Genomic DNA, 14,288 nt, shown 5'->3' with positions numbered 1-14,288 from the left:
TGCCAGCTCTTCACGGAGCTAGACATTGTAAAGTGCGCCGTCACGATGCATATATTCGCTAATGAAATTCGTCATAAATAATCCATTACGATTTTCGGTGAATAGTGATATCCTCGCCTACAATTTCATAGGAAAAATGATCTTCATTAGCTTTCATTAAAGCTGTTGGTGGCTCAGAAACGAGTTCTATATGCAGTAGCGAAAATCTTTTATCATTTGCCCAATAACCCAAAATGTCTAACAGTCAGCAAATCAAATTTTAGATTTAACCTAAAATCATTTTCCCGAACAACTCCTTCTGTTACAGGGACAAAATGCTGTTTAAAACTGGTAGCCAGGAAAAAGAACTAAAAACTATGTAATTCTAGTGTTTACAGTGTAGTGACTTCGGTAAGACTAAAAAAATGTTAACGCTAATCATGTACCTGTCTACATGTATTCCGTAACCTGACCCGTTCCACATGATTTCGATCAAGGAACATGGGACATGTAACTGACTAACTAATTGGCGTATGGTTTTCAGAACTAACTTTTTGGTTATTTCATTCGAATTATTTACTTGACTTGTACTAATGACATGCTGGTCTGCATTTAGGATGTTGGTACATTTAAGAAAATTGTATGTAGCGTAAAATCTTTGACGGTACGTGACGTCCATTTGTTGTAAATGGGGGTCAATGCTAGTTACTGGTTATCTTTGGTGTGAAGTTAATACTGTTGGGGTAGGAAAAGTGTTTGTTTTCGCTTTTCGGGAACAAATATCGTAGCGTGTCGGAGAATTTTTTTCGTCTTCAGATACGGCTCAAAATAAGTAGCAGTACATTGCATTTAAGGTGTGTTATTGGAGTGTGTCTTCATTTGATGCATATTTCTGAAGCATGTGATTAAAGCAACGGATAGCTGCCTACTAAAATGTGTTTTGTTTGCTTTTAAGATTTCATGTCCATTGCATTGCTTATCATCGTGTTCGTAAATGTTCAGTGATATGGGCTTTATGTTGATAGTAAGCGACTGATTAACATAACGTCAGGTACATTTCTTTCTCAATATGTTACAGGCGAAGTGCAAGCTGTAAAAATGACGGTGACGAAGCAATACAGGCCCCGCTGTTTCTTCGATATAGAAGTTGGGGGGTTGCCCATGGGCAGAATTGTTTTCGAGTTATTCTCTGATACATGCCCAATAACATGCGAGAACTTCAGAGCCCTTTGCACCGGAGAAAAAGGTGAAGGAAAAACCACCGGCAAACCTTTACATTACAAGGGAATTATCTTTCACAGAGTAGTGAAAGATTTCATGATTCAGGGAGGTGATTTTACAGTAGGAAATGGTACCGGTGGCGAATCTATTTATGGAGGAACATTTGCAGGTAACATGTCGCTATTAGAAAAATCACTACATGTAGTGTTACTTCCTGATGATCTAGATATTTGAAGCCCCACAATGAGTATTGTTATGGTTTTTCAGATGAAAATTTCGAGCTGAAACATGATAAGCCGTTCTTGCTGTCCATGGCAAACAGGGGTAAAGATACAAATGGGTCTCAGTTTTTCATGTGAGTATAATTGATGAAAGAAACTGAAAATACCGGAATTGTCAGTGGATGCCATTTGTTAATGCATTATTTACTTCATAATATTTCACTGTATAAGAAATTGAAAATAGTTTTACATTGGAATTGGAGCTGATAATGTGAAATATGACTTGCATTTACTCTAGACTGTAAGATGTGTAAGAAAGAAAATGAGAGATTGTTGTTAAAAAAGAAAAAGAAAGTGAGGGTTGTCTGAAGAGGGTGTTATTTTATGCTTTACATTTCTGAACTACAGATATTTGATGGGCAGGAAATAACTAAAGAGCAGTATGTGTACCATCATCTGGAGTAAGATTGGGCCCCTTCTTTTTTACGTTCTTGTAGAATCAGTTTCTATTCATGCTGGTTTTTATCATTATTTAGTATTATTGTACATTTTTATACAAACACCCGTAGCACATATTGTATGTTACTTTTTGCATAGGGTAGTAGAATAAAATTAATTGAAGGGGTCAGAGTCTTTCTCATGATTTTGGGTTGCAGTGATTCCTCAGATTTGTTTTACTATAAACACATGTAGAATGGTCCTGGGATAAACGTTGATGTGCAGTATGAGTATGGCAATTGTTACACTAATTTAATTGGTTTTAGTCACTGAATGGGTTTGCATGTTTGCGTTCCTGCGGGTGTTAAGATCGATGTTTTGGTCACAGTGTTGGATACACTCAAAATTGTGGTTTTCAGCATGGTGATAATGCCATTGGTAAAAGTAGACGAGTGGTATTCCAGTCTCCAGTAATTCAACAAAGTAACACAACCGCATTAAAATGTGTGAATTTGAACACAAAGGAATCTGATGATAGGATTAACCATTGCTTCTGGGCCAAGAAAGTGTTTCCCAATTGAATTTATAAGCGGATATGTATGATGTGCTTGATTTTTTGAACTACAATATTTAAAAAAAAAAAATTATTTTAATGTGTGTGAGTTCAGGTCAACAAATTCCATTGTAATGTATGACAATTTTTGTTTTCAAGAAGATATACATTGACCCACAAATGGAAAGAAAAGGATGAAATTGACCCTTGGATCAATGTTGCACCAATGGGGTCAGACTCATCCCAGTTGACAGTACTGTACTTTATATTCAATGGGAAATGGTTTGGGAGTGTCTAGTGTATTGAATGTAAAACTATCATGTGAATGGATAGAAATTTGAAGTTTTCAGCTAGAGATTTTTAGATTAAAGTGTGGTATTGGACCATTTGCCCTCACCTGAAATTTTTAGTGTGGCTACAGACTGATCTGCAGGACGACCTGAGGTATAGGTTAGTCTGCAAAGTGATGATTTCGTTGTGACTTGGCAAAACAAACAAATTTGATAGCTAAGTAAAAGTTGCAGTGACAGGTTAACTGATAGTGCAGCTTAATGTTTGTGTCAATGCCATACTAAAAATCGCAAGGAGAGGGAGTTTCCAGTACGCGTGTGTGTGTGTTTGTGTGTGTGTGTGTGTGTGTGTGTGTGTGTGTGTGTGTCAGCACAGCATTTGTCATGTCACTGTATTTGCATAGTGTCCCAGTATAATGTTCCAACAGAAAGGTTAATATTCACGTAATTCCACAATCTTGCCATTGCCATGTAGCTGTCTTTAATTTGATAAGGAAATTTGACTACACTGATATCAGAAATATGATACTGTATCATAATTATGCAGTGTGGGTGTGGGGAATGTTAAGTGCTCTCCCTCTCTGGCATTTATTAAATTAAGAGTGCAAGTTTGTGCAATTAATGTATACAAAACTTATGGTTACTTTGCAATAAGATAATTTTGTTTCTTTTTGAGATGAGAGCTCATGCTTTTGATAAATACTTATCACTCTCTAGTTATTCAGTTGAAAGACTACAAATTAACTTTTTTGAAAACTATACAACCAGTGAAACAACTTTTTAAAAATTTATTGTATAAATTTTAAGTTTGCATTGTTTTTATGTAGTATTGTGTTGTGAATCTTGTCCATAGACATATGCACTGCTGAAAACATATGTTTGTAATTATCTGTTGATTACTTGTGACTTGTAGAAAAGTGTCAATACAGTGATATAAAATTCTTCAGTTAATATTGATGGACACATTACTGAGTCTGGCCATTTTCATGTTATATTGTGAGACTCCTTTTTTAATGATTAAACTCATCACTTGCGCTGTTTCACAACTTGAATGGTTTTCAACATTTGTAAGTGACGCACAAATTTTGTCATTGCCAGTTACTGCTGGAGTTGGTTCTGATTAGAGATATGTAGCTACAGTGCCAGATGTGAACTGCTGTTTTGTTTCTGTGTAGTTGAGATGTGGGCGCCACTGCGGGACCCGTTAGCCGTGGCCGACTTCTTGCTCTTTAATCATGTTTTGTTCTAGTACGACACAACCGGCGCCTCATCTCGACGGGTAAGTTGAATGTAGTTCTGTAATTATACAAATTTCTCATAATGAATGAAAAGTATTTTGTAAAGTTACAGTAATGTTTTAGTGTTATCTATTTGGAGTGGCTTGAGCTTAGTGATACCAGGCATTGTCTTTGACTTGTAGCATGATGGTGATGTGGAATGTTCTCATACATACACAGAAAGAGAGAACAGAACAGCGGCAGTATTTATTTTGCTTCTTTATTATTTTCTGAAACAAATGTGAAGATAGTGTTAGTTGTTGTGACATAATTATCTGTAGATTTTTATGATGTGAGGAGGCAAAGTCAATGGGTGGTATCTACAGATTCAATGTTTCCTCATTATATACATTCAACAACAAAAATAGACAAAATGGCACAAAAATAGGGCCATTCATTTTGAGGGACACTATTGAGAAAATTTAGAGAACCTGTATTTGAAGCTGACGGCAGTTCAGTTCTACTGCTTCCATTGTACATTGTGCGTAAATACCACAAAGAAAAGATTGTGCCACAAGGGACAGATGTGCGGAACTGTATCGAAGGCCTTTCGGAAGTCAAGGAAAATGGTATCTACCTGGGAGTCTTTATCTAATATTTTCTGGGTCTCATGAACAAATGAAGCGAGTTGGGTTTCACACGATCGCTGTTTCCGGGATCCATGTTGATACCTACAGAGTAGATTCTGGGTTTCCAGAAATGATACACGAGCAAAAAACATGTTCTAAAATTCTACAACAGATTGATGTCAGATATATAGGCCTATAGTGTTGCACATCTGCTCGGCGACCCTTCTTGAAAACTGGGACTACCTGTGCTCTTTTCCAATCATTTGGAACCTTCCGTTGCTCTAGAGACTTGCAGTACACAGCTGTTAGAAGGAGGGCAAGGTCTTTCGTGTACTCTGTGTAGAATCGAATTGGTATCCCGTCAGGTCTAGTGGACTTTCCTCTGTTGAGTGATTTCAGTTGCTTTTCTATTTCTTGGACAGTTATTTTGATGTCAGCAATTTTTTCGTTCGTGCGAGGATTTAGAGAAGGAACTGCAGTGTGGTCTTCCTCTGTGAAACAGCTTTGGAAAAAGGTGTTTAGTATTTCAGCTTTACGTGTGCCATCCTCTGCTTCAATGCCATCATCATCGTCATCATCCCAGAGTGTCTGGATATGCTGTTTTGATCCACTTACTGATTTAACGTAAGACCAGAACTTCCTAAGATTTTCTGTCAACTCGGTACATTGAATTTTACTCTCGAATTCACTGAACGCTTCGCGCATAGCCCTCCTTACGCTTACTTTGACATCGTTTAGCTTCTGTTTGTCTGAGAGGTTTTGGCTGCATTTAAACTTGCAGTGAAGCTCTCTTTGCTTTCGCAGTAGTTTCCTAACTTTGTTGTTGAACCACGGTGGGTTTTTCCCGTCCCTCACAGTTGGCAAGTACCTGTCTAAAACGCATTTTACGATTGCCTTGAACTTTTTCCATAAACACTCAATATTGTCAGTGTCAAAACAGAAATTTTTGTTTTGATCTGTTAGGTAGTCGGAAATCTGCCTCCTATTACTCTTGCTAAACAGATAAACCTTCCTCCCTTTTTTTATATTCCTATTTACTTCCATATTCAGGGATGCTGCAACGGCCTTATGATCACTGATTCCCTTTTCTGCACTTACAGTCGAAAAGTTTGGGTCTGTTTGTTATCAGTAGGTCCAAGATGTTATATCCATGAGTCGGTTCTCTGTTAAATTGCTTGAGGTAATTTTCGGATAGTGCACTCAGTATAATGTCACTCGATGCTCTGTAGCAAAGGTCATAGTTCACTTTGGTGTTTGTGAAAGGAGACTGAACAATGGAGGCCATATCCAGATCACTGAGACTTCTTGTGCTGTCAGGTGAGGCACTGTGCTCTTCCGGCACTATGCTTCACACAATACTCTGTGTGCTCTTGGAATGGTTGACAACTGCCTTGTTCTTGTGACCAATGTGACACAAGGAGCCTAGCTTTTGTGGGGGAGAACAACTTCTGGCTTGGTCTACAGTACTGGCAACATCTTTTGTGATGAATGAACACTGTTTTCCAAGACTAGAGGGCGCTACAGCAGGCTGTATACATGTTTGTGTCTGAAGTTGATAGCCTGTGATTATGGTTGTATTCATTGTGTGTGATGTAGAACGTTGTTTTTGTATATTTGGTATTCACCTTTCATTTTGCACCTATGCATTAGTGAAATTAACTCCGAAAGAGAATATTTGTAGTGTCACACAATGAAAGTTCGCGAAAAAAAAGTTTTAAGTGGGTTGAGTAAAGTTCGCAGTACTGCTGTTCTGTTTTTAGCAGTTATGTAACTGTCGGTGCTTTCTGTGAAGTAAAGGCTGTGGTGATACTGATCAGTAGTATAGTTAGTTGGAAAGGTCAGAGTTCGGTTAAGAGGTGGCGTAATAGCAATCTGTTTTTTAAGTATTACATTTTGAAGCTGTCTTTACATCCCCATTGAAAACCCCGTTTTTCTCACTGTGGTCTCATATTATCAAGTTTGTAAGAAAGTCAAAGGCATTAATAAGTGTCCCCATTCAGAACCTCCATATTCTCGCAGGTGTTAGAGTACTTCGATACTTAACATAGGTACAAAAAAAAATAAGTACTGTCTCAGTAGCAGTTTCGGTTATGTAGTGCTAACAGGTAGTTGTCTTGTTGATAGCTTAATTGTTCGAAACAGACTGTATTGTCCTTGTAAGTTATATGATTTTTCCTCAAAATTTAACATCTTGAGGCTGATCAACAATTGTTAAAAATACTGTGTAAAATTGTGCACTAGAATGCGAGAGGTAGCTAATTCGCAAATTGTTGAAAATAAGTTACTGGTATATTTAGATAGTACTATTATACAGGGTGTCCACAATGAGGCTCCAACATTTGAACTCATAAAATCTGAGAGAAAACACAATTTACTGTCGAACAAATACAGGCAAATCATACAGCAGCTCATCAAGTTTTCATACACAGGTGGACGGTTCAGTACACTTGAACATGGGCGCCACAGGTAGCGCGAAGAATATCAAGTCTATAATCGATTCCGTGCCATGTGTTGCGGAACAACTGTTCTTTGACACAGTTGATGACAATTCTTATGCAGTGTATGAAGTCTTGCAGGTCATTTACTGGTGTAGCGTATACCCGGTCTTTCACATAACCCCACAAGAAATAATCGAGGGGGGGGGGGGGTATGTCAGGCGAACATGGCGGCCAAGGAATTGGACCTCCATGGCCAATCCATCGTTGTGGGAACGTGTCATTTAAAATTTTCCGGGCATCAAGGCTCCAATGGGCTGGTGTACCATCCTGTTGAAACATCACATATGGCTGCAGGTCTTTCATCTGTGGCACGGCAAATTGTTCCAACATGTTCAGGTAGATGGCTCCATCCACAGTCGGCTCCTGAAAGAAAAACGGCCCAACAATGCGATTTATCATCAAACTACACCACACACTAACTTTCGGACTGTCGCGCATGTGTTCCCTAGGTGCATGTGGATTTTCGGACCCCCAGATGCGCACATTGTGACGATTGACAGCCCCTGACACGTGAAAGATTGCCTCGTCAGTAAACATCACGCGTGATAAAAAGTCTCGTCCGCGGCAATGCGATATAACATGACACGTGCAAATTCTTCTCACTTTGTTCGATCATCAGGCTTGATTTCTTGCACAACCTACACTTTATAAGCATACAAATGTAATTGCTGATGAAGCACTTTGTGCACTGTTGAACGTTTCATACGAAGTTCTCGTGCTGCCTGTCGCACTGACTTCTGTGGACTTTGTTCGAAAGACCGCCACACTTGTTCCACATGATGTTCGCTGATCCTAGGCTTACCACCACCGTGCCCTTTCGCAACACTCCCAGTAGCCAAAAACTGATCACACCACTTCTTTCTAGTCTTTGTTATAAACCCGACGAAAGTTTCTTTGCACTTGGGTCGCCGATTTTGTCTCTGCGTACCACCAGATCACTTGTGCACGCTCCTTCATATCCTCCATTTTGCTAAAACAGTTGATTGCAGCTCCACTACGGCCACTTGCCGTATCAAATTTGCGCGCCACAAACTTGTTGAGTTGCTCTGTCTGCCCCTTCAGGATTCGCAGGTCCACCATCTGAAATGAGAAAGATATAGGACATTAAAATGTTGGAGTCTCATTGTGGACACCCTGTGTATTTATTTTCTCATAAGAAATGAATAATTATTAGCCACATTTACTCTTCCATTTTAGAATAGTTCTGAATTGCAATAAAAATCAAAATATCTGTTCCTCGTCTGTGTGGGTTGGTTCCCTCTTGAATTCCAGTCCTGGGATGCTGCAAAAGTTGACATTTATATAGATTAACGTTAAATGCCACACTGCTCTCAGTTGTAAAGCTGTCTCCAGCAAAGGAGCTTGTGTAGTTTTCACTGTTGCAGTTGATGTGTTTTCCGCTGTTAGATTATTGTGTTATGTTGCGTTGCAGAGTACACGTGGTCTTTGGCCACGTGCTATCTGGCCAGCACGTCGTCTCTCACATCGAGGGCCTGCCGGTCGACCGCATGTGCCGCCCCCTGCAGGACGCACGCGTCACAAACTGTGGAGAGCTTGTTTTGAAGATCAGAGGCAAAGGTGAGGCTCACAGAGGGAATATTTTCATTTCAGGTTAGTTTCCAGCTCATAAGTACTCGCCGGCCGCAGTGGCCTCGCGGTTCTAGGCGCTCAGTCCGGAACCGCGCGACTGCTACGGTCGCAGGTTCGAATCCTGCCTCGGGCATGGATGTGTGTGATGTCCTTAGGTTAGTTAGGTTTAAGTAGTTCTAAGTTCTAGGGGACTGATGACCACAGATGTTAAGTCCCATAGTGCTGAGAGCCATCATAAGTACTCGAAAGAATGAGTGTTTGATTTCCAATGTCAGCAATTTACTGCGTTTGTCATCTCGAGAGGAAATGCTATTACCTACATCTAAACCCCAGTGAAGTGCTCGGCAGAGGGTACTTCACACTGCACCTGTTATTAGGGTTTCTTCCCTTTCCATTCACATACGGAGCAGAGGCAGCATGACTGTGTAAGTATCTCTGTACATAGTGTAATTAATCTGATCTCATCCTTGTGAATTGACCGTTACTGGTGTGTGCATAAACTTACAGTGTTTTGGGCATTTGAAGGATGCCTAGACAGCTGCAAGTTAAGATCAAGTTGACAGAGTTTGTGACTGCCTCCTATGTACTGCACAGAAGTCACTGCAGAGAATTGACCAGTTACTGCAGTTACTGTCATAAGCAGCGAGATACTCAGACTTCACCGTAAATATCTCGTGAAGAGGCATGTGCTTTGTGAGAATTATGACCATTACTGAACAGTGTGTGTATTTGCTTTAGAGCATCATTATGAGTAATGGTACTGCATTTCGTTTATCTGGAATTATTTGTAAGCACAGTGTCCAGAGCATCAGAGCAACAGTGTTGTCATTGATTCAGATGTGGCAGCCCAAAAGTGAAGGCTAAAAGGAATGTTTAGTATGCCCATTTTATCTCCACGAAGAGAACTACAACCTCTGACACTAAAGTTGGGTGAATGAAGTCAGAACAGTCGATTGGGTAATACTGGTGACTCGCAACGCTGAATCTGTGTAGCAGCCGGAGTTGACGACCTGTCCCCGCTGTAGTTTAGCTGAGCATCGTGTGTATTCTGTGCTAGACCTGTTGGACAAAGTGCCATGATTAGTGCATTGGGTGCATTGGTTGTGAACTGACAACAGGACAATGAATGAGCAAAGGATCAATTTAAAGTTTTGTTTTAAGTTTGACAAGACACTGAAAGAAACACATGCTATGTTGCTGCATGTTCATGGGAATCGAGCACTGTCCATGAAGTGTGTGTACGAGGGGTTCTCCCATTTTCGATGAGGCCGGGAAAGTGTGTTTGACAATCCCCGTTTTGGACAACTGGCGACTGCTGTCAGTGACAAAAACGTTGAGAAAGTGAGGACATTAGTCGTGAATGACTGTCGATTAACTGTGTGCAAGATAGCCAATGAACTGCGAATCTGTGCGAAAAATCCTTACGCAGGAGTTCGGGAAGAGGAAGACGTGTTGTCTTGTGCCATATCACTCAATTGACAATCAGAAGCAGGCACATTTAGAGGCTTCACAGAATTTTGTCAAAACGGTGGGTGCAACACCCTACTTCTTGAACTGTGTTGTCACTGAGGATGAAACCTGGTGTCTCCGGTATGACCGTGAAATGAAACGGCAAAACATGGAATGGCGTTCTTCATCACCTCGTCGGAAAAAGGTCATAGCCGAAAAATCGTGGATCAAAACAATGCTCATCACTTTTTCTGATAGTAAGGTATTATCCTCAATTTCTGCCTGAGGGAACGACGTTGAACGCTGCGCAGTAAGTTGAAATTTTGACCTGTTTCATGCAACGTCTACACAGGGTATGGCCCCAGTATTCACAACAAGGTTCCTGGTTTTTTGTTTACAACACCACTTGCCCACACAGCAATATCGTCAAACAGTTCCTGGCAGAAAAGGGGATGATGCAATTTGAATATCCACCATACTTGCCAGATCTCAATCCTCCAGACTACTACTTATTCCCTCGACTCACTTGTTTTGAAAGGGGAGAGATTTTATGATATTGCTGACATCTGACAAAATGTGATGCGACTTCTGAACACCATCCCAAAAGAAGGCTTTGTGCAAAGTTTCCAGGATATGCATCACAGAGCTCAGCAGTGCATGGTTATGGGAGGTGACTAGTTTGAAGGACAGTAAGGTAACTGTAGTTCGTAGTTCATCTATGTTAATGTTACAGGACTATTCACCGAACTTTGTCAGAGGTTGTATTATACGATATGTTGGGACATTGACTATACCACAACTGGTAAGTGTTGGTGGGAGAGGAATAGAGGTACATTTTTCAGCAAGAACAGCCCCACTGCATCCACGTACGAAAGCCTGGAATAACCAAATTTTAATGCTCACCAGGCACTTTCACTGCAGACAACACGTTCCGTGTGCAGACCTCCAATTCCAGATTGTCGGATCTTTGAAATTTCTTCTTTTGACTTTTCATCGCAATCAGTGTTAGCACTTACGACTCAAAGTTTCTGTGCTTGACTTATCAAGACTCAAAGCTGCTAACGTTTACTAATACATCAGTGTATTCTTTCAGAAGATTTCCTAAAAGCGAGACTGCTACTCAGGTTGGTTGTATTTAGAGATTTGACAAATTCACGGTCCCAATAAATGCATTTCAAGTGCACGTTTTCATCTTTTGGCATGTACGGCATTATGCCATAATAAAGAACCAAACATGAGAGAAGACAGTACTGGTACTCCACGAAAATTTACTTCCGAATCTGGACATATGGATCTGCACTTTAAACCGAATTATGCATTTTTAGCATGGTTCGCAAAATGCTGATGCTCTTGGAGTATACTCTAATGTCTTGTTTCTTTTATTACATAATGTAAGATTTTTAATGTTTTACACATAGGAACATACGGGCTTCCTGCGTCGTCATATCTGCGCAAGTGCGGTGACGCCCCTTATCTGGTGCTCTCTGGCAACTGCTGAAACAAATGTATTTCTAACAGGTTGTGAGAAAATATTGCGAATGGTTGTATGAAAATCATTACTTTCAAAGTAAATTTCCTTTTACGCAAGATGAACGGTGTGTGAGAATGTACAATGAACTTCTAAAATCACAGAGCCTTTGACTCTCATTTAAAAAGCAACTTTGACGACAACCGTTAGAAGAATTTCGAACCTAGAAGATCAGACATTCATGTCGTTAAAAATTTTACTGGCACATTTGTGTGATGTATCTTAAAATGTAACATGTGCAAAAAAGATCAACATTATATGTAATCAACATTATATGTGAAAGCTTAGCTTCTGTTGCAGCCTATTAATCTTGCAGACCAATACTATATGTGAAAGCTTTTCTTTTCTTGTAGCAACAGTATATATACTAATTTAAACCATTAACTTTCTCTGTTTGTGTGTTAGCGCTACTTCACAGTGATGATGCTTTTGGCTGAAATCATCACATGTCCATATTCTCTGAGTATCCACTGTCATTGGCTGGTTATATCATGTGACATGAACTATGACAGGGTTACAAAAGAGCATTGCAATCTCGATTTCAATGCTTCGGAAAGTAACATGTGGTGTTTGGAGGAATTTGAATTTATACTTTTGTAATACAAAAATATGTACTGGATGTGTTGCTGCACATCAAAGATCTTTCCAAAACGTGTTTTTTTCCCTGAGTTTTGTTTTCTAAAGTGCTGGGAAATTCTACACCAGTGTATAAAACCATAATCAAAGCATTGATATGTTTTACAGTTTCAAGGAAAGGTATACTGTCGCTTGACATGGAAAAAGTGTTTTTTCACCCGGGAGAAAGTGTATTTTTAACCGGAAAATCTGGGAAAAAGACAGGAATTATTTTTTCTTGTCCGCATATACACCCTTGTTATTGCATTAAACAGTTTTTGATGTTGCTGAGCAACAGTCATACAGTAATTTTTAAATGAAAACACTACCATTTGACTGTATTGTTGTTCATTTAATTATGGCCCAGGTTTTAGCCTTTTATGCCATTTTCAAGAGATTGAGTTTATGTCATTAATGTATGTTACAGGACATAAATCTTAAAATTGGCTACCCACCAAATACCAGATGTAAAATCATCATCTTGTGAAAAGGTCAGTAAATAAAAAAAGAGATGATGATTTTACACCTGGCATTTCATGAGGAGTGAATATTTTTCTTAATTCATGGCCAATTTTAAGCTTGATGTCCTGCAATATATGTAAATGACATTAACTCTGTCACTTGAAAATGGCATAAAAGGCCGAAACCTGGGTTGTAATTAAATAAACAACAATACAGTCTTATTCTATTTGTGACTCAGTCTCAGAATGTGTTCTGTCAACGGATCCCTTCCGTAAATCAACTTGTCATTACTTTCTTCGATCGATTCAGTACCATCTCATTGGTTATTTGACCTGCCCATCTAATTGTCTGCAATTTCCTGTGGCTCCACATTTCACTTCTGTATCAGACTACATTCTGGACAAATATATTCAGAAAAGACTTGCTAACTCTTAAATTTATATTAGAGTTTAACAAATTCCTCATTTTCAAAACCACTTTTGCACTATAGCTAGTCTGCATTTTATATTGTGTTGTCTACTTCGGCTGTCGTCAGTTATTTGGCTGCCCAAATAGCGAAACTTATCTTCTAATTTTAGCATTTTATTTTCTTATGTAATTCTTTCAAAATCGCCTTATTTAGTTTGCCTACATTCCATTAGCCTCATTTTATTTTTGTCTGTGTTCACCTCCAGACCTCTTTCCTTCAGCTGCTCTTCCAAGTACTTTGCTATCACTCACAGATTTACAATACCTAACCTCATTTGTTTTTATTTCCTCTCCCTGAACTTAAATTCCTTCAAATTAGACCTCAGTTGTTTTTTCCTTTTTTTTCTCAGTGTGCAGATGGACGTTGGGAATAGGATATGACACTCTCACCCCCCTTCTCAGACACTGCTTCCCTTTCATGTCCTTGACTCTTATAAGTACAGTCTGGTTCCTGTTCAGGTTGTAAATAACCTTCACTCACTGTGTTTTATCCCTGCTGTCTTTTGTACCGAGCGACGTGGCGCAGTGGTTAGCACACTGGACTCGCATTCGGGAGGACGACGGTTCAATCCCGTCTCCGGCCATCCTGATTTAGGTTTTCCGTGATTTCCCTAAATCGTTTCAAGCAAATGCCAGGATGTTTCCTTTGAAAGGGCACGGCCGATTTCCTTCCCCATCCTTCCCTAACCCGAGCTTGCACTCCCTCTCTAATGACCTCGTTGTCGACGGGACGTTAAACACCACTAACCTAACCTAACCTGCTGTCTTTAAAATTTCAAAGAGTGTGGTGAAGTCAATATTGTTAAAGGCTTTCCCTGCCTTAAACATAGGTTTGCCTTTCTTCAACCTATATTTTAAGATAAGTTGTAGGGTCAGTATTGCCTTGTATGTACCAACGTTTCTCTGGAGCCCAATCTGATTTATCAGTTTTCCCATTCTTCTGTAATAATTTGGTAGTATGCTGCAGCTGTGGCTTACAAAACCGACGGTTCACTAATTTACACAACTCTCATCAGCTGCCTTCTTTGCAGGTGGAATTGTGTGACTGTTCTTGAAGTCTGGTGGTATTCACCTGTCTTATGTGTGTTTCCTATCAAGTGGAATAGTTTAGTCACGGCTGGCTCTCCTGA

At 39.7% G+C, this 14,288-nt stretch overlaps 1 protein-coding gene across 2 annotated transcripts in view; it reads left to right on the top strand.

Moving 5' to 3' along the window:
• The first annotated feature begins 694 nt into the window (after nucleotides 1–694).
• LOC126428179 (peptidyl-prolyl cis-trans isomerase G) overlaps nucleotides 695–14,288 on the top strand; it is a 57,083-nt gene continuing 43,489 nt past the window's right edge. The window contains exons 1-5 of one of the 2 annotated variants that reach the window (XM_050090094.1): nucleotides 695–833; nucleotides 1,058–1,369; nucleotides 1,468–1,555; nucleotides 3,952–3,981; nucleotides 8,479–8,624. In XM_050090094.1, coding sequence (XP_049946051.1) covers nucleotides 1,078–1,369; nucleotides 1,468–1,555; nucleotides 3,952–3,981; nucleotides 8,479–8,624 — 556 coding nt within the window. In that variant the 5' untranslated portion in view covers nucleotides 695–833; nucleotides 1,058–1,077. Of the gene's footprint in view, nucleotides 834–1,057; nucleotides 1,370–1,467; nucleotides 1,556–3,877; nucleotides 3,982–8,478; nucleotides 8,625–14,288 lie in introns of those variants that run through there. The other variant, XM_050090095.1, reaches the window with a different exon arrangement.

This window comes from Schistocerca serialis, chromosome 12 (assembly GCF_023864345.2).
Source record: "Schistocerca serialis cubense isolate TAMUIC-IGC-003099 chromosome 12, iqSchSeri2.2, whole genome shotgun sequence".
Lineage (NCBI taxonomy): Eukaryota > Metazoa > Arthropoda > Insecta > Orthoptera > Acrididae > Schistocerca > Schistocerca serialis.
Note: the sequence above shows the minus strand (reverse complement) of the source record. Positions and strands in the feature narration are given on the sequence as shown.